The sequence below is a fragment of the Eubalaena glacialis genome, chromosome 1 (genome assembly GCF_028564815.1).
Source record: "Eubalaena glacialis isolate mEubGla1 chromosome 1, mEubGla1.1.hap2.+ XY, whole genome shotgun sequence".
Taxonomy (NCBI): domain Eukaryota; kingdom Metazoa; phylum Chordata; class Mammalia; order Artiodactyla; family Balaenidae; genus Eubalaena; species Eubalaena glacialis.
This window is the reverse complement of record NC_083716.1, coordinates 29,595,491-29,623,192: the sequence shown is the minus strand read 5'-3', so window position 1 is coordinate 29,623,192 and position 27,702 is coordinate 29,595,491. Positions and strand designations below refer to the sequence as shown.

The following is a 27,702-nucleotide window of genomic DNA, read 5'->3' as shown; positions in this document are numbered from 1 at the left end:
CCATCACAAATAAAATGTGGGTACTGTTGGCAAGAATTATGTTCAAATGTCTTGACTTCTACAAATAGTAAGTACCCTAGTTATTACCTACAATCCTAGACCAACTCTATGGTAAGAAAGAGCAAAGTTATAACCTGTTTACAGAAAAAAACAGTTTATGACATTCAAGTTTTAAGAATAAATAGAGGCCCAGAAATAATAAATTACTTGGCTGAGGCAAAAGAGCCAGGAATAAAACCCAGTCTTCTGAATCGTAGTTAAACACTCTGTCTTCTACACCAAAATCTCCATAATGGATTATGTGTGCACCGGGAATGTGAGGATAAAATAAAGTGACATCTATTTATTCATTTTAATTGGTTTTAATTTCTGTTTTTGTTGATATGATACATTAGCATAGCATATAATTAATACAATGATACAAATATATAATTTACAAATAAATAAACACACAAACAAAATTTGTGGGTGTGCTCAAAAGTTTTTACTAACAGAAGTACACTGTCAAAAAAGCTGGGAGTCCACTATTTTAATCTCTAGACCCAGAGAGTAGCATGCTGCTGTGACAGAGGACAGAATGTCAGAATATCTATGACGTTTCCTGGTAGTGTCTTTCAGACATATCTCTCCTTTTAAAGACAAACAGGGAGAAAAGAAACGCTCATGGACCACTCTCTAAGTTAAATTATTTTCATCATCATTTTTTTAAACATCTAAAAACATAAAAATCAGCTTCTGCCTATAGTTCTTAACGACTACAAAAAACAAATTTATAAGTTAAATAGAAAGAACCCCCCCCCACCAAAATCCATAAAATTTAAACTACCATCATCAATTTAATGTAATGGTGTCATTTTATTGAAATACCAAATCACCACTCATGACCTGACTATAGCTGATTTATGGTACAAGTTAAGCCTCAGTTTCCTTACACAGAAAATAAGGAAATAAAAGTGCTTAGCTCACAGAGTTATGATAAGTTAATGAGCAAATACCTGTAAAGTACACAGGACCTGGTACATAGTAAGCACCCAAAAATGTTAACTGTCACCAGAATCAGTACCGTCATCCTTGTTGCTGTCATTATCAACATCATCATCTTGAATTTTATAAATAATTAAATGACACAAACTATACTAAACATTTAGCACACTGTCTAGCACACAGTAAATGTTTGAAAATATCAGTTTCCATTAGTTTGAATGTCTTTACCTTCCTCATATTTAATAAATCTAGCCATTAACCAAAATATTAACTATCTACTGTATAGTCCTCTACCATTTTAAAAGCATGGGGTATGGAAGAAAAAAAAGACATAGGCTCCACTTTCATAGATCTTACAATTGAGTAAGGATGCCAAAATAGTCACAGAGAACACTTTAAAACCCTAATGTATTCATATAATAAATTTTAGGGTTTTGTAATATTTTTAAGATGGAAATATTTTTATGAGATCGACTCTCTTAAAATTTTAAGTGTAATGTCCTCAAGATTCATACATGTTGTTGCATATCGCAGGATTTCTTTCCTTTTTAAGGCTGAATAATATTCCATTGTATGTATATACCACATTTTCTTTACCCATTCATCCATCAGTAGACATTTAGGTTGCTTCCATATCTAGACTATTGTGCTACAATGAACATGGGAGTGAAAATATCTTTGAGATCCTGATTTCAATTCTTTTGGTTAAATACCCAGAAATGGAATTGCTGGAAGGTCTGATAGTTCTATTTTTAATTTTTTAGGAACCTCTATACTATTTTCCAGCTGTAGCAGCTGCAGTATTTTACATTCCCACCAACAGTGCACGAGGGTTCCAGTTTCTCTATATCCTCATCAACACTTGTCATCTTTTGTTTCTTTGATAATAACCATCCTAACAGCTGTGAGATGATATCTCACTGTGGTTTTGATGTGCATTTCCCTGATAATTAGTAATGCTGAGCATCTTTTCATATATCTGCTGGCCATCTGTATATCTTCTGTGGAGAAATGTCTTTTCAAGTCCTTTGCCCAGTTTTAAATTGGGTTGTTTGGTTTTTGCTATTGAGTGAGGACTTTTTTAATATATTTTGGATATTAACCCCTTATCAGATATATGGTTTGCAAATATTTTGTCCTGTTCTGTAGGTTGCCTCTTTACCCTGTTGTTTCTTTTGTTTTGCAGAAACTTTTTAGTTTGATGTAGTCCCACTTGTCTTTTCTTTTTGCTTTTGTCATCTGTACTTTTGGTGTTATACCCACAAAATCACTGCCAAGACCAATTTCATGAAGCTTTTCCCCTATGTTTTCTTCCAGAAGTTTTACAGTTTCAGGTCTTACTCAGAAGTTTCTAACCCATTTTGAGTTTATTTTATTTACAGTATAAGGGTCCAACTTTGTTCTTTTGCATATGGATAGAAGATATCCAGTTTTCTCAACACCATTTGTTGAAGAGACTATCCTTTCCCCATTGTGTATTCTTGGCACCCTTCTTGAAGATTAGTTGACTGTACATGCATGGATTTATTTCTAGGCTCTCTACTGTGTTCCATTGGTCTATATGTCTGTCTTTATGCCAGTACCATACTGTTTTAATTACTGCAATATATTTTGAAATCAGGACCTGTGATGCTTCCACCTTTGCTTTTCTTTCTCAAAATAGTTTTGGCTGTTCAGGGTCTCTTGTTGTTCCAAATGACTCTTAGGGCAGTTTTTTCTATTTCTATATAGAAATAGATGCCAAAATGCCATTGGGATTTTATAGGGATTACATTCAATCTACAGATCACTTTGGGTAGTACGGACATTTTAACAATACTAAGTCTTCCAATCCATAAACACAGGATGCGTTTCCATTTATTTGTGTCTTTAATTTCTTTCATCAATGTTTTGTAGTTTTCAGTGAAACATCTTTCACCTCTCTAGTTAAGTTTATTCCTAAGCATTTTATTCTCTTTGATGCTACTGTAAATAAGATTGTTTTCTTAATTTCCTTTTTGGATACTTCAGTGTTAGTGTATAGAAATGCAACTGATTTTTGTATGTTGATTTTGTATTCTTCAACTTTACTAAATTCAAATATATTAGCTCTAAGATGGTAAATTGTATGTTATATGTTTTTTACCATTTTTTTTTAAATCCTACCTGGGCAGATAGTAACTCATTACTATTAGTCACTGACTTATTGAAATGTGTTCACTATATAGCAAAGTGATAGGCACCTAGAAAAATGATGTCAAACAGTTTGTAAATAATTCCTTGCTCCTATAACCAGATTTCTCTTTAGGAGATATAATAATATTATGCTGTTGATTTTTAGCTCTAAAACTGATGCTCCCCACATGTCTGCTGGAGATGCACTTGGAAATGTTTTGGCACGTATAATAGAGATTTGGAGTTAAAGTGATCTCTTTTTCCTGTCCTCACTCTGCCACTTACTAGCTGTGTGATCTTGAACAAGTTATTTAACAACTCTGAGCCTGAGTTTCCTCATCTGTGCCCATAATAAAAATGCGCCTACCTCATAAGATGGTTATAAGAATTAAATAAAATAGTAGTTATAATGTGGGTACAATGTCTGACTCACATTAAATGTTTAATACAAGTCATTAGTAATAAAAATAGCTATATGATGATAACAACAATGACGATGATGATGATGACAATTAACTGAGCTATCCACTCACTCACCTAGTCCCTATTTATAAGCAAGAATATATAACTGTAGGACAACGGGGCAGGTTTAAGAGTGCAGATTACCTACAGGAAAGATTTTCCCCCTATATGTTAACTAGATTCATAACTGTCACACAGATACATCACAAATACCTGGGGAAGGCTGAAAAATACAAAAGTGCTTTCTGTTTATGTACAAATACTTAGAAAACATTTTTAACCCCATCCTCAACTATCCAACTGTCTGGCTTTATTTGACTTTTGAAAGAAAAGTCAGGCAAAAAAAAAAAAAAAAAAAGAAGTGAAAAGGGGGATTGTTTCCGGTTGAACTGACAACCAAAAGCCTGCTTTGCATTGACTAAATTTTTTAAAATTAAGTTTGGCCCATGCCAGCGCTATTAATCCCTCAGTTTATAAGCACTGTTTGATCCCAATGAATCTCTTTTTAAAAAAAAAAAAAGTCTCCCTTTCATGTTAGAACTACAGCACAAAGTAATTGCAAAGGATACTATCCATATCAAATCAATTACCATGTCCTGTCAGTTTTTCCTTTGTAATGACTCCCTAACTATTCCTTTTCTTTCCCACTGCTGCTTCACTAATGTAATCTGTCCCCATCTCACTCCTGGATATCTTCACTAGCCTCTCCTTGGTCCCTCTGCAGCTAGGAATCTACCACTGTTCTGTTCTGTAAGGAGATATGAAATAAATCTTCCTAAAATATCACATATAATTTTGTTAATCACAATCTTTCCTTGATTCTCTGTTATCTAAAGGATAAAACCCAAACTCCTTGACTTAACTCTCAAGTTAACTCTCAGATTGTCTTCGACGATCAAATCCCAAATCCCAATCCAATTTCATCTCTCAAGGAATGCCTTTTACAACTGGTTCCCAAATGGCCTTGGTATACTGGAAATGGTATTGGCCCAATGGCACATAATCATTACTTTTAGTTCATCAATTCCCAAATATTAAGCAGTTACAAACAAACAAACAAAAGATAAAAGAATAGCATTCCTTCATCTCCAAATACTCCTGACCATGACTAAAAACCCCAGAAAAGGGATCAACGGATAATATTCATAAAACAAAAACCCACCCTATATTCCTTCATTCTCAAGAAAATTTCACTTTTCAAACTATGCTCACAGGTATTTCCAGAGCCCTTCCAACTTCCAAAACACCAAGACTGCCAAAGGATGAGCATGACACTGGTCTCTATGGTGGTAACTCATCAGCCTACCAATGTCATCAAGGTTTCACAATGCTCACTCCATGCCCTCACCACAGCCCTCTCCTATACTAGTAAAGCAAATGAGACTACTGGGGGAGTAAGCTAGGGGCTGGGAGCAGCCAAGTAAGTCAGCTGCCAGGCTGGGAACAGAATCCAGGATATGATCCCATTACTAAGAGTTGTCCATTTAGCTTTTGTCTGTTTTTAGTTTCTCCCTGTATTTTTTTTTTTCCTTCTGAGTAAACAAGCTTGCTCTAAGACAGCAAGACTCTCAAGATGTGAGGGCTCCTTCTTCACATGCAAGCTGTAACTCCTCAAGATCTCTATTTTCTGCATGTGAATATTTTATTACATTAGATTCATAGATTCTCTGTAGTCTCTGGGGTGATTGCAAACACAGATCCAGAAACAACCACTGAAAGGACAACTACCCTCAAGGTATGTGAATTAAAGACCTTCGTTTTCAATTTTGATGGATTCGAGACCATTACAACCTAACTCATTCATTATTCTTTCAACAAATATTTATCGAGCACCTACTATGTGCCAGGCCTGTGCTTGGCACAGGGTATATAGTGATTTTAAAAAACACCACCACACACTGAAGGGCAGAGATACCAGGGACAGAGGTCTACTCTAAGATGAAGTGTGGAGTGAGTCCTTAGGCATCATTATTTTATAGTAAGAGGATCATTAGTTCTTCTCTGGCTTTTAAATGCGGTAAGGATGTGTTAAAACAGGAATTCAATACAAGTAAGCAAGCATTTTTGACCACCCACTATGTACTCATCACTGAACTAGATATGATAAAATTCTAAAATGTACTGGAAGCAACCACGTATTGTTGAAAAAACATAGATTTTAGAATCATAAACTCTGACTCTGTCAAGTCCTAGTTGTAAAGCTGGGACAAGTTACTTAACCTCCCTGAACTTCAGCTTCCTCAACTTGAAGTGATGAGAAAACCTGCCTGGTAAGGATTAAATGAGATATACTATAAAGTGCCTTGCAGAGGGTAGGTGCTCAAGAACTGTTTATTGTCTTTCTTTCAAAGAAATTAGGGCCACTGACACCAATTAAGAGATTGCCAATGGGAGGGAAGTCCAAAAGGGAGGGGATATCTGTATGTGTATGGCTGATTCATTTTGTTGTGCAGTGGAGGCTAACACAACATTGTAAAGCAACCATACTCCAGTAAAATTTAATAATAAAAAAAAAAGAGATTGCCATTTTAGTAGATGGTCTAGACTAGGACAGCAACAGTAAGACCAAAAGAAAAGTAAGAAATACCAAAGGCAGTCAAACAGGCAGGAAGGACATTTAGCATTGCATCAAAAAGGTTTCATTTTTGGATTGGGTTGTTCGTTTTTTTGTTATTGAGCTGCATGAGCTGCTTGTAAATTTTGGAGATTAATCCTTTGTCAGTTGCTTCATTTGCAAATATTTTCTCCCATTCTGAGGATTGTCTTTTGGTCTTGTTTATGGTTTCCTTTGCTGTGCAAAAGCTTTTAAGTTTCATTAGGTCCCATTTGTTTATTTGTGTTTTTATTTCCATTTCTCTAGGAGCTGGGTCAAAAAGGATCTTGCTGTGATTTATGTCATACAGTGTTCTGCCTATGTTTTCCTCTAAGAGTTTGATAGTGTCTGGCCTTACATTTAGGTCTTTAATCCATTTTGAGTTTATTTTTGTGTATGGTGTTAGGGAGTGTTCTAATTTCATACTTTTACATGTACCTGTCCAGTTTTCCCAGCACCACTTATTGAAGACCTAAATAGACATTTCTCCAAAGAAGATATACAGATTGCCAACAAACACATGAAAGAATGCTCAACATCATTAATCATTAGAGAAATGCAAATCAAAACTACAATGAGATATCATCTCACACCGGTCAGAATGGCCATCATCAAAAAATCTAGAAACAATAAATGCTGGAGAGGGTGTGGAGAAAAGGGAACACTCTTGCACTGTTGGTGGGAATGTAAATTGATACAGCCACTATGGAGAACAGTATGGAGGCTCCTTAAAAAACTAAAAATAGAACTACCATACGACCCAGCAATCCCACTACTGGGCATATACCCTGAGAAAACCATAATTCAAAAAGAGTCATGTACCAAAATGTTCATTGCAGCTCTATTTACAATAGCCAGGACATGGAAGCAACCTAAGTGTCCGTCATCGGATGAATGGATAAAGAAGATGTGGCACATATATACAATGGAATATTACTCAGCCATAAAAAGAAATGAAATGGAGTTATTTGTAGTGAGGTGGATGGACCTAGAGTCTGTCATACAGAGTGAAGTAAGTCAGAAAGAGAAAAACAAATACAGTATGCTAACACATATATATGGAATCTAAGGGAAAAAAAAAAAAAAGGTCATGAAGAACCTAGTGGTAAGATGGCAATAAAGACACAGACCTACTAGAGAATGGAGTTGAGGATATGGGGAGGGGGAAGGGTAAGCTGTGACAAAGTGAGAGAGTGGCATGGGCATATATACACTACCAAACGTAAAATAGATAGCTAGTGGGAAGCAGCCGCATAGCACAGGGAGATCAGCTCAGTGCTTTGTAACCACCTAGAGGGGTGGGATAGGGAGGGTGGGAGGGAGACGCAAGAGGGAGGAGATATGGGGATATATGTTTATGTATAGCTGATTCACTTTGTTATACAGCAGAAACTAACACACCACTGTAAAGCAATTATACTCCAATAAAGATGTTAAAAAAAAAAAAAAGGTTTCATTATACTCACGAACTAAAAGAAACATTCTTTTAGGGATAACCAAAATATGGTATATCCATACAGTGTAATATTGTTCAGAAATAAAAAGAAATGAAGTACTGATATATGTACAACAAGGATGAACCTTTAAAACATTATGCTAAATTAAAGAAATTATTCCCAAAGAACCACCTATTGTGTAATTTCATTTATATGAAATACCCAGAATAGGCAAACCCACAGGGACAGAGGTATATTAGCGGTTGCCTCCATCTGGGGGATGGGGGAGATTGGGGGAGATAACTAAAGGATGTGAGGTTTCCTTTTGTAGTGATGAAAATGTGATTGTGATGGTCACAAAACTCTGTGAATATACTAAAAGCCATTGAAGTGTATACTTTAAGTGGTATGTGAATTGTATTGAATGTGAATTATATAACAATAAAGCTATTTTAAAAAGATTAAATAAGACAATGCTTATAGCACCTTGGAAGTGCTCAATAAAGGGAGGCTGATGATGTTACTAATATTGTTGTTTCCAGAAGAAAATACATTTAATGTCAATTTTTTCATGCATGTAATTGATGAGAATCATCTACACCCTTAATCTCAAAATTATAAAACCATTATGTAATACAGAGGAAACGTTAAGAAATCTCAGCAATGGTCGAATAACCTAAACTCCTATAAATATTTAAAACAATCAGAAATAATAACATTTATAACAATCAGAAATAATAACGGTGATACCAATGAAGTCTTCCTCAACTACTTCAGGTGAAGTTTACTGCTTCTTCCTCTGTAATTTATCTATTTGTATTTCCATCACATCATTATCTATTGTATATGACATTTTTCCCACTAAAGTGTGAGTTCTATCAGAGCAAGGACTATGTCCATTCATTTTTGTATCCTTTGGGAGAGCATATTGCAATGCTCGTACACAGTAAGTGCTTAATAAATGTTTATTGACTGAGCATTTAACTGAAAATTCGTGGATTTTTTGCCTGAACTCCTGTTTCGGCCTCCCTAAAAAAAGAGGAGGAGAGGGTTTTGAAAGGTGACCAATTGAACAATTACAACCCACATCTCTACATGACTAACAAATGAAAACACCTCAACAAGTGATGTTTTACTAGTTTTGCCACAGTCTTAAACTTCCAAGGATCTCAGGAACAGGGAAATAACCTGAAACAGGTTATTTAGCCCTAGGAAAACCCTGAAAAGTTTACATAATCAACCCATGATCCCTGCCATCACTACTAAAGTAAAATGGATGAGAAGCCCCTCCCAGCTCCCGATCTTGCTGCTGCCTTTCAGTGAACATTTCCCCCTTCTGGCTACCGTAAGTATTAATATTAGTAACCAGTAGGAAAGCCTTGTTCCTCCAAATGTGGTCCCCAGACCAGCAGCATGGCAAGACTGGGAGTTTGTTAGAAAAGCAGAATCTCATTTTTAACTACTAGATCCCCAGGCGATTCACATGCACATTAAAGTCTAGGCTTTACTTCAGTAGAGTTCGCTATACCTGGTCTCTAGATTCAGACTGTCTAGACTTGAACTCCACAACAAACGTGCTGAAGTACCTTAGGCAAATCACTTCACCCAGAGATTCTTAACATGGTGTACACTTTAGAACCATCTGGGGAGATTTTTAAAAATCACAATGCCTTGGCTCTACCAGAGATTGATTTAATTAGCCTAGGACCCAACATTTTTTTAAAGCTCCCCTAGCTAGGGGAATGCAGCCAGAATCACTAACTTCTCTAAGCTTCTATCAAATGGGACAGTTTATACCTGCTTCAAGGGGTTGTGAGGAAAAAATCTGATCACCTTTGAAGAGCTTTTGGCCCAGTACTTGGGATGTATAAGTGCTCGATAATTGGTAGTTATTATTATCAGACCTGGAAAACTGGAAATGAATTGTCCTATAGCAGGGATAAAAAAGAACAGACTCAAAATACTAGTCTGGCCCCGTCCTACAGGTAGGTACCTGCCAAACTCATGAGGTACAAAAGAAAGGACACAACCAAAGAACTCATTATCCCCAGGATGAGCTCTCTTAGCAACCAACTGTTGATTGAAGCTTCAAGGAAACTACAGTGTGTCAGGTAAGGGGCACCATCTCTGCAAGGTGTCAGAAAAGGCCAGCACCTTAATTTGGAATGTATTGATGGAGGGTGGGGGAGCACTATTTCAGCAGTTCTGTAACACAGGAAATCCCCCTTACCACACCTTCCTGATTTACACTGATTCTTGATACACACCACATGTGTCCTCAAACCTCTTTTCCCCTCCCTCCAAATTTTTGATTGTTCTGTTCCACATTTAGGTGATGAAAACTTAAAACCTGTGGTTATAACTTCTATGAGAAATTTCATTTTGAAAGCTTTCTAAATTTCAACTTTATTGCCATGAGGGAAACAGAAGAAACAAAAGACCTCACTCATCCACTAACACAAAAACCCCTAGTGAAGACATTTAATAAGTGTAAGTTTTCTGCTGCAAGCTGTTGAAAATCCTGACCTTTGGACTGGGGTATCATTCATTTGCTTCTACAATTGTTCTATGAAACAACAGCATTTATTTTTCTAATGGTTTCAAGTTATGTTTAGTTTCACCTATGGGTTTTAACTTGGCTAAGCCTGGACTACAGTTTCTTTTGAATCTACAGCTCAGTGAATTTAACCTGAGTCTACTCCTCCAAGAGGATTCATAATGGCCAGGGAAATAAGTCCACAATCTGGTTTTTTTTTTCAACAATTGCAAAGAAATAAACACCCAGATGAAAAGAGTGTACCTATTAGGGCACCGAGAGATACACAAAGATTCACCTCAATGGTGATTACAAACATTGTTTAAAGTGTGCATGGTTTAGTGACTATCACCAAAAGCTCATGTTCTATTTCCAGCTCCTCTGCTTAACTCAGTATGGGCCTCCTCTGTGGTAAATGAAACCCTCTCACTGGATGCACCGTGATAGCTAATGAATGTCTGAACTTAAAAGGCTTTTAAATTCTTTGTTGGAAGTCTCCTCAGTGATACTGGCATCCACAGAGTACTCTCAAAAGTCCCCTCTGTGCCATTCTCTGGACTAGTTCTAACCTGACCCTGGGTTTGGATTCCAGTCTCAAATGAGTCTGAGTTTCAGGTGTCAAATCTACAAAAATGGCATCCTGCAGCCTGTCCAGAAGTTTGTCAATAAAGAACAGTTCAAAAAGAATCGGGGACTAAACTAGAGCCTAGCACACCTAAAAGCAAACACAGCCTCTCACAAAGAAACAACAGGCCCATTCTAGCCTTCCTATTTCAGATTGGCCCAAACACTGCAGAACACAAGTACCCACCTGGTTCACTGAAGTAGAGTGGAGGGATTATCATTAGCTGTGTATACCTCATTTAAGAGTATCAGGCTTGAAGACAGAGGTACTGAGTTCTAACCCCAGTTCTGCCACTTAAAAGCTGTATTACTCTGAGCAACTTCCTTGAGTCTGTTTTCTCATTTATAACATAGAAATGCCAAAATTTAAAATAAACTTACTATACACAGCTCCTGTGAGGATCAGAGGAGTTTTTATAATTCTATAGTTCTATTATTCTTTAGTTCTATAGTTCTATAGTTCTTTAAATTTTAAAGAACATTACAAATGTAAAGTGTGATTATTTTTCTCCTGCAAACTGATTAGGGAGCTATTCAAAAATGGCTACTTCTGCCTTCTTTAGTCTGTTTCTCACAAAACATTATGTGAGGTCTTTATAAATGTCTCTTCTTTGGATGAGTAGTATTCAAATTCACAGAGTAGCTTTAACAAGATGAGTGACAGCTAGGATTTCTTTCAAATCACACAGTGATATACTATTTGAACAAAAAAGTCAAAATATTTTTAGTGTCACTTTCTATCTGTATCCAAAACTTTTAAAATCACTTGTTTTACAAAAGAAAACTGTACTTTGATGCACAGGGTTAGTTTTGCTGTGACTGTTTCCTTGACATTTGCTCAAAGAATGCATTATAGCTAAAAGGATTAAAATGGATAAGGGTGGTTAAAAAGACATTGGGGAAAATAAATAATTTAGATCAAGTTCCAATACGAAAAAGATATGATTCTACAGCACTGCTTTGTTAGAAACTACAGACAAATAGCAAACAGAGAAGTTCTTGCAAAAAAGTACCAATGAATTAGAAAGAATGGTTAAATTACAACTCATCCACATATGGATTATTCTTTAGCCACTGAAAAACAGCCCATAATTTCTGACTAAAAGGTTATCTAGATAAGCAAGTTGTACAAAAATACAATTCCACTTACACATTTAAATTTTTATATACATATGTATGCACAGAAAAAGGTCTAAAAAGGTACATGCCAGACTGTTAAAAGTGGTTCTATCTATGATATATGTATTATTACATTTATATTAATGAGCATGCATTTCATTGGTATTAATAAAATAAATAAAAAGCCTAAAACTTTAAAAGTAAAAATATGAATAAGGAAGTTAAGCATTAACCAGAAATACACTATGAATTTTTTAAAAAGCAGAAACAATGAATGGAAGAGCTATTATTCTTTTTAGTGTATTAAGCTACCCAGTAAATGGTAAATAATCAGTCAACAAGTATACACTGAAGAACTACTAGGCAAAAGACAGCTACTAGATGTAGCAACAACAAAAATGATAAAATCACTACTGTCACAGTGACCTATAATCTAGGGGTTGAGCCAAGTCTACATGAACATACACAAAAAGACACCTGAGAACATTGAGGCAGAATATGAAAATAGCCAAAAGAATGATTTTTATACAACAAATACCTTGGAAATTCAGGCTCAATAAACACTTCATGAATGAATAAATGAGATCGTGAAGAATTCATAGAGAAGGAGGACAAATTTGAGCAGGGTTCTGAAAGGCAGGAAAAATTTAGAAGTGGGTAAAAAGTGGGCAGACAGATGATGGAGTGAGAAATCCAGAGGGTTAGAAATTAAGAGAATGGCAGAGTGAGTAGGAGCTCTGTGACAGGAAGCTACACCATCTGCTTGTGAATAAACTCAGGTTCCTGTGGGGAAGAGGAGAGAAGAAGCTGGCCAAGGAAGGTGGGCTGACTCTAGAGGGCCTTGGAAAACTGGAGGAGAATGAGGAGGATTTAAGTTAGACAAGGGATAAACCTGAAGGTTTCTAGCTAGGCAGTGACAGGAGAACATGGAGCTTCAGAAAGATTAATGAGGCAGGAGGATGAAGAGAGGCTGGAGAAAGGGAACCCATTTTCCTTAGAGAGAGATGACAGAATAGATGGGAGACGGAGACTGCCCAAACCAGATGCAAACAGCCATGAGGTAAACAATCATAATTTTCATTTAGCCCCATTCTCAAACTTTCAAATCAGACTCAAGTTAATATAAACCCCTAGAGGAAAGGCCTTTGAAGCTGTCTTGGTAGAAGAATGAGGAATATTGTGCTGTTATGCTATAATGGGGGTGGTGAAAATCACCAACTTCAGAGTGAGACTGTCCTGGATCCAGCCACAGCTCTGCCACTTACCAGCACAGTTACTTACTTTGTGTAGAATATATAACCTCTTTGCTCCATAGTTTCTTCATTTTAAATGGCTATAAAAGTGATCTCTACTTGAGTTTAACAAACTCTCAGTTCAAAGAGAAAGATAAGGAAGAGAGGTATGAAGGAAGGGTTTTCTTGAAACTTCACCCTTATCAGTTCCCTTTATCCTTCACAAGGTTTCTCTGGCCTCAGAACTTGAAAGAAGAAAAATGCAGAGTATGGTTCTAGTATATAAATAAAAACAAAGTAATTCTAAAATTGCCCAATAATTTAATGGTAACTTTCCAACAACTTTTTCAAATATTCTTATTTTTCTGCTTTTTTTCCTGCCATTTCCCTTACATCAATGACACTGTTGATCCATTTCTAGTGTTCTTTTCAATTCATCTGCTTCCAAAATAGTTCTATCCCATTGGATAGAACTAATAAGTTCTATTCCATTGGATCAGTTTCTGTCCTATTCCTTCAAATGTCATAAAGTGTGACAATCATCTCTTTCAATTGTTCATGTGTCTCCCTGTGATTATTCTTTTGCTGTTTTTCCTAACAACTATTTTGTGTCCTAACCCACTAGACCTTTGAGGGAGGGTCTATGGCACACATTTTTTTTTACTGCTCCACAATACTTAGTATAGGGCTTTTGAGTGCCTGATAGATGAATAGATGAATAAATGAAATAGTGAATGAACCAAAGACTGGATCCCTCTTATCTAAGCACAGTGAAGAGAGAACAGGACTGGGTTCTAATCCTGGTTGTACTAACTACTGATCTTATGATCTTAAGCAAGTCACATGTCTCTTCTGAGTCCCTATTTCTTCATATACACACACATACACACGTGCATGCTCACACGTTTGTCAACAGATTGATTTAAGAATTAAATGAGATACCATATGTAAAACACAGTAAGAACTCAACAAACAGTAGCTGTTATTAGCATTATTATTATTTACCCTTAAGGCCAGGTCAAGCTCCCTCCTCCTAGGCACCTGTCCTGACTACTCCAGCTCTCACTTAATCTCCTTCTCTGAACTTCTATAGCCCTTACAGCTTGTTCTACATCCTTTAACCTTTGAATATATCCTATCTTGTTCCCATTGCTATTATTTCCTACATGCCTTGTATGTCTGAGATCTTTGACTCACAGAATCTCAGAATTAGATGCTACAAACAGACAATGTGGTCCATTTTCTTCATTTTATGGATAAGGAAGGCTTCAGGAAGGTTAACAACTTGCACAATGACACATTTAGTTAGTAGAAAAACAAGTTCATTAACACAGGCTCCGCTTAAGCCTTCAGGTTTAATGGGTGATGTCATTGAGTCCCTGCTCCCCAACTCTTTAGCTAGGTGGCCTTGGGCAAGTTATTTAACCACTCTGTGCCTCAGTTTCCCCATCTGTCAAATGGGAAAATATTACTTTCCTCATAGGGTTGATAAGAGGATTAAATGTTAATCTATGTAAATTCCTTAAAATAGTACTTGACACATAAGAAGCACCCAACAATGTTAGGTAATATTATTATATTATTACTATTATTAAGCTGCAGGGGGAACATCCATTCTTCCATAGTATTTCAAAGATAATGACCCAAATCTGAGCAATTTAACTTTTGCATTCTCATCTTCCATCTTTCAAGGTGTTTTTGCCTTTCCAGAACATGTAAAAAATAAGGTACTGGTTTAATCCCCAACTCCCTCAATACAAACATATAGATACAGATATGTACCCCATCTTTTCTAAATATGCAGCTTATATTTTTCACTCTTCATTCTTCACCACACAAAAAACAAAACACATGCATTAAGGTTTGTAAATAACATAAATTTTTGTTTGACTTAATGTGTCTGTTCCATGCAATGTGATGATGGTTATCTATATGGATTTTTATGTGTATGTCAATCCCAGTGTGTTTTGATTGTAAATTCCTAGAGACAAAAATGATGTCTGCTTAAGTCAATCAAACATAAATTCTGGGGCACTTGGACTAAATTAGATCAAGTATTCAGAGCAGAATTTCAGAAAAATTTAGAGAATGAGAGAGGATTAATGAGGATTGGCTCAGCAGAAGGCTTAATGAAACAGGGGACTTGGGTAGAGCTTTGAAGGACAAGTAAAAATTTTAATTCAAGACAGAAAATGAGTGTTCAAGGTAGAGGGTATACTATGAGCAAAGTGGAAATACTTAGCAAAGATTAGTCTGACTAAAGTAGAGTGATGATACTCAAGACCATTGAGAAATTCTATTGAATATGTAAGACCAGAGCACTTTGAGAGTACAGTTCATGTTCTATTCCTCTTGGGTAGCCCCAGTATCTAGACTAAACTTGGCATTTGGTTTATAATTTTAAAAACATGCATTGAATTAAGCAAAATTACACTGCTTTTCACTGTACTAAAGTGAAGAAAACTGATCATGAAACCAAAAGACACAGGAGTTCAACAAGGTATCTATACGTTCTATAGTACTAACCACTAGTCTACAAATTGTGTTTACTTTGCCTACATCACCACCATGGACAAGTGTGAAAAATAAAACACACCAAATTCTTTCATACTAATATATTCATATGCTCTGTCTCTGTCTCTCTCTCTCTCTGTCTCATACACACACACACACACATACACACACACACACACTGTTCAGAGTTCCAGTCCATTGCCTCATAGACCTAGACAGCTGAAAACTTGATTAAGGTACTAAGAAGCACAGAAGTTAAGAGTCTTAACATTTAATCCATTTTGATGAAGGATTCTCAGAAGAGGCTCCTGACTACGAGCCCAGACCATGTGACTGGCAGGCTAAACAGGCCCAGGGAATTTTGAAAGAAACTTCTTTTCTTCCATGATGTACCCATCCCACCAGGAGGCCTTGGGAGAACAGGAGAGAGAATATAAATAAATACGGCAAGAGAAACAGTGATATTTGGTATTGGCAACAGCAGCACAATTTGTGTTGTACAGGAACACATAACTGTTTGTGGATTACCTTTAGCCCCAATGATTAGGTGATAAATTATACAAATGTGGTTGTGATTGAAAGGCCTATTTACTAGACTTTCTGATTCACTGAAGTTAATTAAGCCACCTCTACAAGCAGTAGACCAGAGTTTCCAGATCTCCTCTCTACCACTTCCAGCACTATATAGATCCACAATGACTAAACTGTGACTAAATGGCATGATAACTATATCTTTAGATACCACATTCAAATTCACAGGGGTACAGGGAGCTGCAACTAGCACTCAGGACCTGGTACCAAATTTCAAACATTATAGAAAATGCACCCACTTTGTTTCCAAAAGGCAGAATAAAACATATATAAAACTTCAGGTGATTTCTGACACCCTTTAATACAATATTAAATTGTGTCAAATCCTTCTAAAGTTGCTGGCAGACAAATCATGAAATGCCAAATAGTGGCCTTGGAATGGAGGCTTTTCTTGGCCTAAAAATCTCTAGAAACTGCTTTTGACTGATGCTGCTGAAGTGATAAGAGGTCAGGAGTATGTAATTTGACAACCATAGCTGGGCCTCATTCATCCTCCCAGCCTCAGCATCAAACGGGCCTGGAGCTAGCTGCCTGCTCAATGAGTAAACTCATGAATGAATAAATATTACAAAGTAGTAGCCTGTTTTTACTCTGTAAAAGAAGGAAGGGTAACAAAAATGATCAAGCAAATTCTAAAACCTTTATTTTATATACCCTATAAGAAACAAATTAATAATTTAGTTTTAAATTATCTGTCCTTCAAACATGCTTCATAACTCAAACCTCATCAAGTTCAGTTATAACACACTTTAGCTAGAGTATATGAATGTGTGCAATGATTTGGAAAAGAAGAATGGGAGAGGGCAAGGTCATTATCCATGTTGAAAACATGTCCTTCCCCTCTCCAATGGAGTAAAAGAACTTAGCCTCTATTTTCCTATAGGGCCAATTCCATTTTACTATGCTTAAAATTCAACATTCTCATCATCTGATCTGGATTTACCCAACCAACCTTTACTCTCACACATGTACTTTCTTCTTTTTTAATTACATATTTTGGAGCTAACAAAAATACATTAGCACTTCTTAAAATTCAAATTAGACATAATTCTAGAAATATGAGCTTTTCTTAGAATAATTTCTAATATGTGCTTTTCATAATTTTAAAATTATAAACATTACTGAATTAACAAAAAATATGCAAATAGGCTTCTATAAAAAAGAATCTGTTATGCTTCTAGCAACATGAACTAATATAATTTCTAACATGTACCTTCTATTTAGGCAGGTGGTCTCCTTATGGCCCAAACACATATTTAGGCTTTGCCTCATGCTCTTTCCCTTGAATGAAATGTCCTCTCTCATCTCTACTTCTCCAAAGTCTAGGTATCTTTCACAAGGCCCAACCTAACTCCCACCTAAGTCTGGCCAGTATTCATCTCTACTTTTCCTGTCACATCCTGGCAAACTATTTTGTTCCACTTAGCACTTCATTCTATATTGTCTTTGTGTTACTCTTCAGTTTTATCATTATAAATGTTATCTCACTAACAAGCTATTAGATCATTGCTAGCAGAGACAGTGTCTTTTGAAGGAGAAAAGTCAAGTATTTTGTAGAGTATCCTTCAATTTGACTAGTGTTTTCTCATATTTACAGAGAGTTATGGATTTGGGGAAAGAATATCACAAAGGTGAAGTGCTCTTCTCATCACATGATATCAGGGAATACATGATATCAACATGACCTATCTGCTGATGTTAACCTTGATCACTTTGTTGAAATGGTATCTGACAGCTTTTCCACTGTAAAGTTACTATTTTCTGCTTTATAGACTCTCTTCTTTAGAAACAAGTTGTTAAATCCAGCCCACACTCAAGGGGAAAACAGAAGTTCCACATCCTAAAAGTATCAAAGAATTGGTGGTCATATGCTAAAACCACCACAATAATTAATTAATTAATTAACATTATGAGAGAGATGCTTTGAGGCTATGCAAATATCCTGCTTTGCCTTAAACTTCGCCTACTTATTTTAACACTGATTAGTGGATCTTGCCTACAGCAATGATTACTGTTGTGCTCTAAGGTTGATATAGGACTGTATCTTTTATTTATTTGATAATCTGCATTTTGTCCAGCATGAAACTAAACACAGAGCAGGTAATCAATAAACACTTGTTAAATGTAATTGGATTTCAAGAAACATTTATGTAAAATAAAGTGAGATAATGAAAGGTGGATAAGTTCAAGGCAAATATGTATTTTGGCAGTTGTGCTGTTCTTATGTCATATGTCTTGATTGATGGAATGGAAATAGAAAGATAAAGAATTAACTACCTCACCTCTACTAAAACTAGGAAAACTTCCCGGAGAAAGGAAAACAGTAATAATAGTTGTATAGTGCCTTAAAGTTTACAAAGTGTACTCCACATTCATTATTTAGGATTTCAGAAGCTCTCAGAAGAGAAAATTTTCAGGAGACAAAGATTGAAAAAACATTTAAATTTGTGAAAAGGTACTATTAATTTGGGAATTGGAAAATTAGGTGTAGAAACTACGTAAGGCTAACCAAGAAAAGCAAAAGTAAAGGCAAAGAAGAAACAGATACAATAAAAAATAGTGTGGGTCCAGTGCAAGGCTTTAAATCAGGTGGTAAAGTTGATTTAATGCACAGTATGAAACCAAGACACTTAGACTACCAAAGATAAAGAGTACATAGTTAAAATAATGAAGTATGTCATTAAAATAAATATTAAGAATGGACTTCGTGGGAAAATGCATTGAAGGTGAAAAATGAATAGAATCTTTATGTATGTGTTTACTCATTTCTTCATTGGTAACCTCCATTTTTCCAGTGCCTTTAGCAGGCTCTTAACCTAGTATGCAGCCAAAAATATTTGCGGAAGTTCTACTATGTGTCATACATAATGCTAGACATTTTAGGATATACAACAATTAGATATGGTCCCTTCCTATAAAGAATTTGCATTCTAATTGAAAAGGTAAAACAAAAATACATATATATATGTTTAACTTTTCATATATATATATATATATATATGAAAAGTTAAAAAGCAAAACAAGGCAGAAGGGGCCAAAAGAACAACATAATGAGAAAGAACTGCAATAGTCCAGAGAAAGAAGAGATAACTATGAAATGACCTGTTCAGGAAAGGCTTGTGAAAATAAGCGGCATTTGCAATGGGTCTTCAAGAATTGGGTGGAGTGGGTGGTGAGATTTTAACAGAGCCAAGAAAAAGGCATTTAAAGCAGAGATAGAATGGCTGAACAAAGGGGGTTGAGATAAAGGTGTTTTAAGGAAACAGTGAAAATCAAGCTGGGCTGTAATAAAAGTTATATGAAAACATAGGGTACAAAAGGTAAGCTGAGATTTAAAAAGGCTTTGAATGCCAAGGTGAGGAGTTTGAACATTTTCTGTAAGCAATCCAAAAATAATCAAATTTTTCCAGCAAAAAAGTGACATGATGAATATGATATTTTAGAAATATTAAGCTGGCTTTTTTTTTAAGCTGGCTTTTGATGTGCATAATAAATGGTATATATCTTGATTAAAGATATGGTTATGGCAGTAAAGGGACAGGCATACAAATAAAGCACACTGAATATACAACAAAGAGAGGCAGACTGTAGCAAAATAAACTTAAGAACAAAAGATTAACCCAAGATTTCTTTGTTAGGAGCAAGAAAAGCATAACATCCCATAGAGAGGCAAAGGGTAAGACTCCAAAATATGAAGAACAATCCTATTTTTTATTTCCTCCATCATCATCATGTTTATATGAAGTTCAAGTTGCCTACACTAAGAGTGGAATAGGTAACTGTATTAAAGGACTAACTAGAGAAGTTCCCAAAGTTTATGCAAACAGTGACTTTAGAAAGAGAAAATGCAGCTGCATTAATATGCTTTAAAAGTTTTTGGAAAATATAAGCCACATGACTTGTTAATTGCCCTATTAATTCAGGGGAAAACAACAACAAAAAATCACATCGAGGTAGCAATATGAATGAATTAACCAGAAAAGTGTACGTTACCCAAGCTGGAACTATCAGTTCATTTTAATGTTAGTATATAACAAAACTAAAGATTAGTCTCTTCTTTCATTACCACACACAAAAAATAGCCACCCTATGTTCTCCACCTCCTTCCCTTAAAGACAATTCTCCCTAAAAATTCTCCCTACATTCTCTTAATCCTCTCAAACAATTCCCTAATTCTATCTCCTTTCTTCTGTATAAACTTTGGTCTACCACATCTTATTCACTCTTTAAACCCACTTTAAAATATTAAACATATATGTTATAAATTTCCTGAAGCTGCCTTTAATAAAAGTAGGAATACTTAGCCTTCATAGTGCTTTGCGGTTGACAAAATATTTTATACAGATACCTCTCAGAACCCTCACAGAAGCAATGCAGAGCAGGTATTATCACATCCATATATTACAGAGAAGCAGCAAGCCCAGGGCCACATATTCATAAGTGATAGAGCCAGGCCTGAAATACAGGCTTTCTGAGTCCAAATTCCACATGCTATTCCCTATGTCACTCAACTTCATAATGTGCCAGTAGTTGTATCTAATTATTCAAAATGTATGTTATTATTCTATATTATGTTTAAGCCAATACATCCCTTTTCTAAAAAATAAGGTACTTATGCCAAAATGCCTATTACAGGGCTGTTTACTGAGAAGACCTAATTATTTTAAGAGGCTCATTATGATGACAGTTATCACTGGATTAAAAGTGACAACTGAAGTATAACATTTGCAAAATTGCTGAGACTATACAAAAACCATTTTTGCCTTTAATTCTGCAATGCAACATGCAACAACAAAGACACTACGGGTGATTTAAGGATACGTGAGCATCAAAGGGCAGAAACAGGGCATTCCTACTCTCTTTTAACTGTGCTAAGGCCTCAAATACTGATATAGTTCAGAGCATCTTATTACCAAGGAGACATAAATCAAAAGGAGTTCAGCTAGGAGCAATAAAACAGATTAGTGTCTGGAAGGACTGACTTTAAAGAAAGTTTTAAAAGAATTAAATCCAGGTAGTCTAGATAAAAAACAGCTATGAGGAAACCTTTTTTTGAAGCTGACACAACAAAGAAATTATTTTGAAGGTAAATGTCTAAAAAAATGCAAAGAGGAGTAATCAAATATTTAGAGAATATAAAGGGAAAATTCAGGAAAAATTTACCAGTGAAAACCTGTGGGGCAAAAAAACTCTCTCCCACTGGAGTGGTGAAAACTACACTCCTAGAGATATTTAATACCATGTTGGACAAAACAAGAAAAGGATTCCATATGGAATGATCCTGTACTGAACCCTGAAGTGGTGGGAGGATTGAAGATGACCTCTTAGATCTTTTCCATTTCTGGTTTTTTCCTAATTCTATGAAGTTTTATGGGGCACGGCCTTCTGCCAATATCCTTTCTCCCCATGATGCCCGCTTTCTCCTTGTACAAAGGGAAACAAATTGTATCCTTCATTTTAAGCATATCTCCCACTCTCAATGAATAGGTAATACAATCCTAGGTACAAGTTTGGGAGAAAAAGGCTAATTCCTAAACTTATAATAGTCTTTTATTTTTCCCACAGTAGTTCCTGGGGCTCTTACAAGTTTTTTCACAAACTAAAGAGGAAGTAGTTCAAATGGACTCAAAGAAGAGCTGTTTCATCAGGAAAACCATTAATATTCTCCTTTCTTGTATCCGAACACAGAGCTGACAGTGACCCTGGGAGCTATAAAGCCCCAGGTCAAATTACCATTAGAGCTGCTGTTCAGGATTATCTTTTACCTTTCAGCATTTTATGATGAGTGACAGCAAAATCTACTGGCAACCCACATTTTTATAGCAATGATATTTACCTTTGAAAAGATGTAGCCTTAAACACCTACACTCTTAGCCAATGTTGTAAAAGAGTAAGTCTAATTCAGGATTCAAACTCAAGAAGCCTCAGCCTTGCCCTCTTTCTCCAGTCTGGCACTTTAAAAAAAAGGTTTCTCAGCCAACCTTGAAATAGATCCAAACTCTCCAGAATTCCCGTTCAGTGAAAGCCCCAGAAAATACAAGGGCTTTTCCTCGTTTTGCTGATTTATAAGGACAAGATGTAACAAAATCCAGGAAGCTCTGAGAACATGTCCCTGAGCCCTTTAAAAATAAAACTGTAGCTCATTTATGAGAAGGGACAACAGGGCAGAGATAGCTCTCCAGGAATGGACACTAATGCCTCTTCTACCCAATCTAAACAACCTCAGTGGGTGAAGACCCATCAATTGCCATCTTGCCCATTTGAAAGAAACTCTGTTCCTCTACCCATACAGAAAGTTCATAGTTATTAACACCAAACCCTCTAAACAATTTTCTTAAATACCATTTTCATTTTTCCCTAGTAAAAATGAGACTGTTCAAATGTAAAAAGATTGGCCTCTCACACTGGAATAGGATCTGGCATTTTCAAAAGCCCTTCCAACACTTAACTCATCTGATCCTGGCAGGAAAGGCTGGCATTTATAATCCCATTTTGAAACTGAGAAAAAAAAAAGTGCGACTCTGAGATTAGGCAGTCTTAAAGAAGAACCCACTGTGAAAAGTTTCAAACCTTCCCAACAATGGACCAATCTAAAAAGGATTATTCCAGAAAACTTTAGAGTGGGATTCAAAAAAGGCTGAAGCCCTCCGTAGCCTCATCTCAGGAAAGCAAAGAATAAGAAAAACAAGAAGGCACTTCCTTTAATTTTAGAAAGGAAACGTGACCCTGCCCCTTTATGAACCTGACTGGATTTTCTCAAGAAACCCACTGCACCTTCTCCCTATAGGACTAGCCAGTCATAAGGCTTGGCTACTAGTTCTTGGCCTCTGAGACCCAGCCGCCCAAGAAAGGCCGGCAGCCTGGACAAGGACAACCTGATGAGCCCCCTCTGTGTAATCACGTCAGGAATCCCGCACTCCAGTTTCCCCTCGCCTACAGCTACCAGTTTTTCAGGTGAGCTTCAACCTGGCGCTCCTCCAAATCTGCACCCCACACGCACACATATCGATTGCTCGCTCCCACTCCCCAAACTTCCCCCACCCCACAAGAGTGGGGAGCAAGTTTCTCACCATCCTCATAGTTTTTGAGATAGTAATCCGGGCCGGGGCCCCCACGGCTTTTTGCCGGGTTCCTCAGATTCTGGAACTGCAGGAAGTCGGTCCTTTTGCCCCCGAAGCGCAGAAAGGCGGGCGAAAGTCCCCGGGCCAGGGTCACCAGACGCTTGGAGCTGCAGGGATAGAGAAGGAGAATGGAAAGGATCCGGAGGACAAGCGAGAGGGCGCGGGGCACCAGCAAGGCCCTCTTCCCACTCTCTGTGGAGTTGTGCCTGGCGCCCCAGCCCGCCTAGTCTTGGGCCGTGGGGCTCCGGGAGCTACGCCTCCGGCGCCCAACTGGTCGTGGCCCCCTCCCTCAGGCACCCCGACGATGCTCACCAAAGGTAGTATTTACAAAGAGTTAGACTGTGTTTGTTAACAGTGTGTGCATAAGGTGGGGGGTACCCTTCTGCTGAGAACACGGGACTAAGGCGCAGTTGCGGGGCTTCTGCCCCTGCCCGAAAAGCTCTCCTGGAGGAGACGCGCAGCGCACGGACCCCGGGCTCCGATTTTTGCCAAACTTCTGGGCTGAAAGACGGGATATGCCTCCTCTGCCCCAGGGGCATCGCAACCTCCATGGAGAAGGTGAAACCCGCCTTCTTTCTCTCAGAGCAGGCACCTGAGGTCAAGTTGATTTTTTTTAATGCCAAAGCTGATTTTCCTTTTCCACTACCTTATAACAACTGTATGCATCTTCCAAATCCCTGAGCAAGAGAAATTCCCGGGGTAAATCCTTGCCTTTCTGAGAACACTCCCCAGCCCCGCCTTGCACAGTAAAAGCAATGCCTCTTTGGCCCCTTAAATAAATCAGCCCGATCTCAGGAAAGGTAACGTTCTCCTCTCCACCCCCCGGGTTGGGCTCCATCTTTTCTCCTTCCCACTTGGGGCCATTTAGAAGCTCTGAGGAAAATGAAGTTTGCCGAAATGTGGAACCTGCGCGTAGTAGGAGACTCGAGGGGCATCAGAATACCATTTACACCTATTTAGGTTCAGGATTTCCATAAATAGGTTTTTCAAAAGCCAAACGCTGCTAATTCGGGAAGGGGTAGAGAAGGAGCAATCAGATGCTCTTAATGCTAAGGGCATCAGCTATTAAGTTCCGGGTCTCTACGTTATTCTTAACGCTTTGCTGCTTCAGGTTCTGAATATCCAATCCAAATGGTACTAAAGAGTATCTTAAAGGCGGTGGATAGGAGAAAACAAAGAAAAAAACAGAGACTCCAGTTTTAGAGTTTCTAACAAAAGTCGTGGCCGCCGGAGAAGTCCAGTAGCGGGAAGGATCGCTTGGCCGAGGACTCCGGCACTGCGTTACCCGGCAGGCGCAATCGGGCGTCGTGTGGGCCCACAGCGGGCGAGGAGACATCCGCGCGAGTCCGTCCCCGCAGAAACGGCGTTTCCAACAACCTTCCAGCCGGAAGCCTGCACAGCCAATGCAAATGCGCCCCGCCAAGGCTTCTTCCCCGAAAAGCCGCCTTCCCCGATCTTTTCTGCGACAAGCATTCAGCGAGAACATGAAAGTTTGTTGTTGTTCCTTTTAAGGTGAGAAGCAGAAGAACCCCGAAGAAGTCCGCGTAGCTAGAGAAGCGCGATGCAAGTAGGGCGTGTAGTCGCCCCCCACCTCCCGGACGAGCTCACAGACGCGCGCTGCTGCACGGAAGAGCTTCCGAGGAGGAATCCGGCCGCGCAGAGCTGTTCCCGCCCTCCCAGCGGAGGCGCGGGCAGGAACCGAAACGGCCTCGGCGGCGGCCACAGCAACCACTCAGTCCTCCCGCAACGCTCGCTCCACGTGGAAGAAGCGCCCCACACAGCGCCTCCCGCTACCTGCCGCGTCCGCTGACCTGGCCGAGGCCAGGGGAGACCTGGAGAGCTGAGGGGATGGCGCACGCGAGAAGCAAACTCGAATTTCGCAGAGTGAAAGATATTCAGGAAAGGCACGGCGGACGCGGCCTCAGGACAGAAAAGTGAGACTGAGAGCGCTCGGAGCTCTTCGAGGGAGCCCACAGCTAAGGCTCCAATTTGGAGGGAATTTTTTTAAACTCAACACTTGGATTCGACATTGTAGAATTTTTTTTTTTTTTTTTTTTTTTTTTTTTTTTACACTGCAACTCTGTCCCTGTTGGGAAGGGATCGTGGTTGCCTTACTGCTGAACAGTAACAACTGGGGAGAGGGTGAGCCCAATTAGAGTCCAAGCCCTAGAGTAATGCAGGGTCCATGATCACAAAACTCCCGGCTTCCTAATCCACCAGTGCTGGATTCAGATCTCCGAAACATCCCAGGAGTATTTCTAGGACACTTTCCGCTCTTCTTATATACGCTATGACCGGAGCGAGGACTTTTTTTTTTTCTTTAAAGAAAAACTAAACTATGCAGTTATCGCAGGAGATTTAAGGAGAAGGGACTGGGGAGACCATTCGGTCTATAAAAAGTATCTTAAAAAGTCCTGAAGTCTGGAAAGGACAGAGGAGGATATAAAATTAAAAATCCGAACCAACTTGCTCACCACTCAAGCCTCTGCTTAGATTCATTTTCTGTCTGGGAGTGGGAGAGAACTGACGAAACGATCTTTCGTGGAAAATTCCACTTTCGTGCGATCCCCGCTTAAACACTCACAGACACACGCAGACAGGCACTCTCTCTCTCACACACACACACCCACCCATCCCTCTCGGGTCTTTGTTGTTCGAGACCTTTTTCTTCGCTTTTGTAACTGCCCTGAACCTCTTGTTTCTTTTCGGAAGTAGACGGGGAGGCTAATTGTGGATATATGTAAGCACAACATTTTTTCAGTCATAACTGGTAAGTTTCTGAAATGCCTTCTGCATTGCAAACATGTGCATCTTAATAGAAAACACTGCTTTTCTCAATCACCAGTTACAGCCTCACAGCAAATATTCCAGGAGGAGGAAAACCTTTCTTCTCTTTGAGAGATCCGCTTGGCTTATTTTCTTCTTCTTCCCCCTTTGGAATGGGGGGATAGGAAGGGGTGGGGGTTGCTACTTTTTTAAAAAATGATCCATTGAAGCCCCTGCCTTACCTTAAGAAATCGAGCCAGCCATCATGAATGATGGACGGATCCAGCTGCAGAGAGAGGAAGTTCTCATTGACTGTCCTGACTGGGTTCTTGGTGCTCACATCAAGTAGAATCAGGGTCTTTTCCTTCAAACCTGGAGCTCTGTCTACAGGCAAGGGTCTCCTGTCTCCAGCTTGGGAGGAAAGGGAGAGATGGAGCAACAGAGCCAAGAAGAGAGCCACCGGGGCTAGGCACGCAGGGGGGCGGGAGTTGCTGGAGGGCATGGCTTCAGGAAAGGCACAGAGCACCCTCATTAAATCCCTCTGATTTAAACCTCTCTTCCTACAGGGTCTCGCTGGTGACTAATTGTCCTTATCTAAAGTGTGTGTCTGTCTGCCTTTTTCCCCCCTTTTTTTCCCTTCCTTTTTCCCCCCCTCGCTCTCGCTTTTTTTTTTTTTTTTTTTTTTTTTTTTTCTTCAGTGTTTTGGTGCTGGTGGAGCGAACTCACGCCCCTAGCCAGCCTTCTCAGAGACTCGTGCCAAGAGTACTCGTTCACCAGCACCGCCCCTTTAAGAGATTTCAACTGCAGACATTTTTTAACTTTTTAAAGGTAAGGTGAGGCGGGGCGGGGGAAGGGGGAGTAGGAGAAAGGGGTGGCGTTGTACCCTCCTTATTTAACCCTCTAGGGTCGGGAAGCGGAGGGAGGGATCGAAACTGTACAGTTGTAACATATGGGGTACCGGGCGGGACGTCTTGTTTTTACTTCCCTCCCGGCAAGGCCCTGGGGAGAGCAGTTCTAGCTGCGACCCCGACGCGAAAGCCTCTGCGCCAGTCCTGGGCGTGCTGGAGTAGGGTCTGCACCAGTCGCGCGCCTGTTTGTCCTGACAGCGTCAAGGAATGTCGTCCGCTCCAGGCCCTTCCCTTTGGGTTGAAGCAGCGATAGCAAGGCTGGTTAAGTTGCAGAGGGGTCCTGCGGTGGCGACTGTGATTCCTGCCAAAGCACCAAGGGCAGACGGAGACTCCACGGACGCAAGTATGGATCTCTGCGACACGCTGGGCAGCAACACAGAAGCCGCCTCTGACCTGATAGGTCCCAGAAGGAATACACAGAGTGACCAGGTCAAAGGGTTTATCCGCCCGTAGGGGCAAAGGGCCCAGGCTGCGCGTGGCTCCGTTCTGCCTGCAGCTGAGGCGAAAGTGTCTTGGGGGTTCTATACACGCTGACTTAGGCCAAGTCAAAGCAACCCTGTCTGTGCTTGGCTAGTCTGGGCGGCGCTGCGCCCATCTGAGCCACTGCTTGCCCACTCTACTCCACTGCAACAGCAGAGCTACCCCTCCAGACCCTCCTCTAG

At 38.9% G+C, this 27,702-nt stretch overlaps 1 protein-coding gene across 3 annotated transcripts in view; it reads right to left on the bottom strand.

Moving 5' to 3' along the window:
• HPSE2 (heparanase 2 (inactive)) overlaps nt 1–26,664 on the bottom strand; it is a 632,120-nt gene extending 605,456 nt beyond the window's left edge. For all 3 annotated transcript variants that reach the window (XM_061194590.1, XM_061194599.1, XM_061194604.1), the window contains exons 1-2: nt 26,375–26,664; nt 23,316–23,473 (exon numbers count right to left, since the gene is read on the bottom strand). In XM_061194590.1, the coding sequence (XP_061050573.1) occupies nt 23,316–23,473; nt 26,375–26,664 (448 nt within the window). The remainder of the gene's footprint in view (nt 1–23,315; nt 23,474–26,374) is intronic.
• Between the last annotated feature and the right edge of the window lie 1,038 nt (nt 26,665–27,702).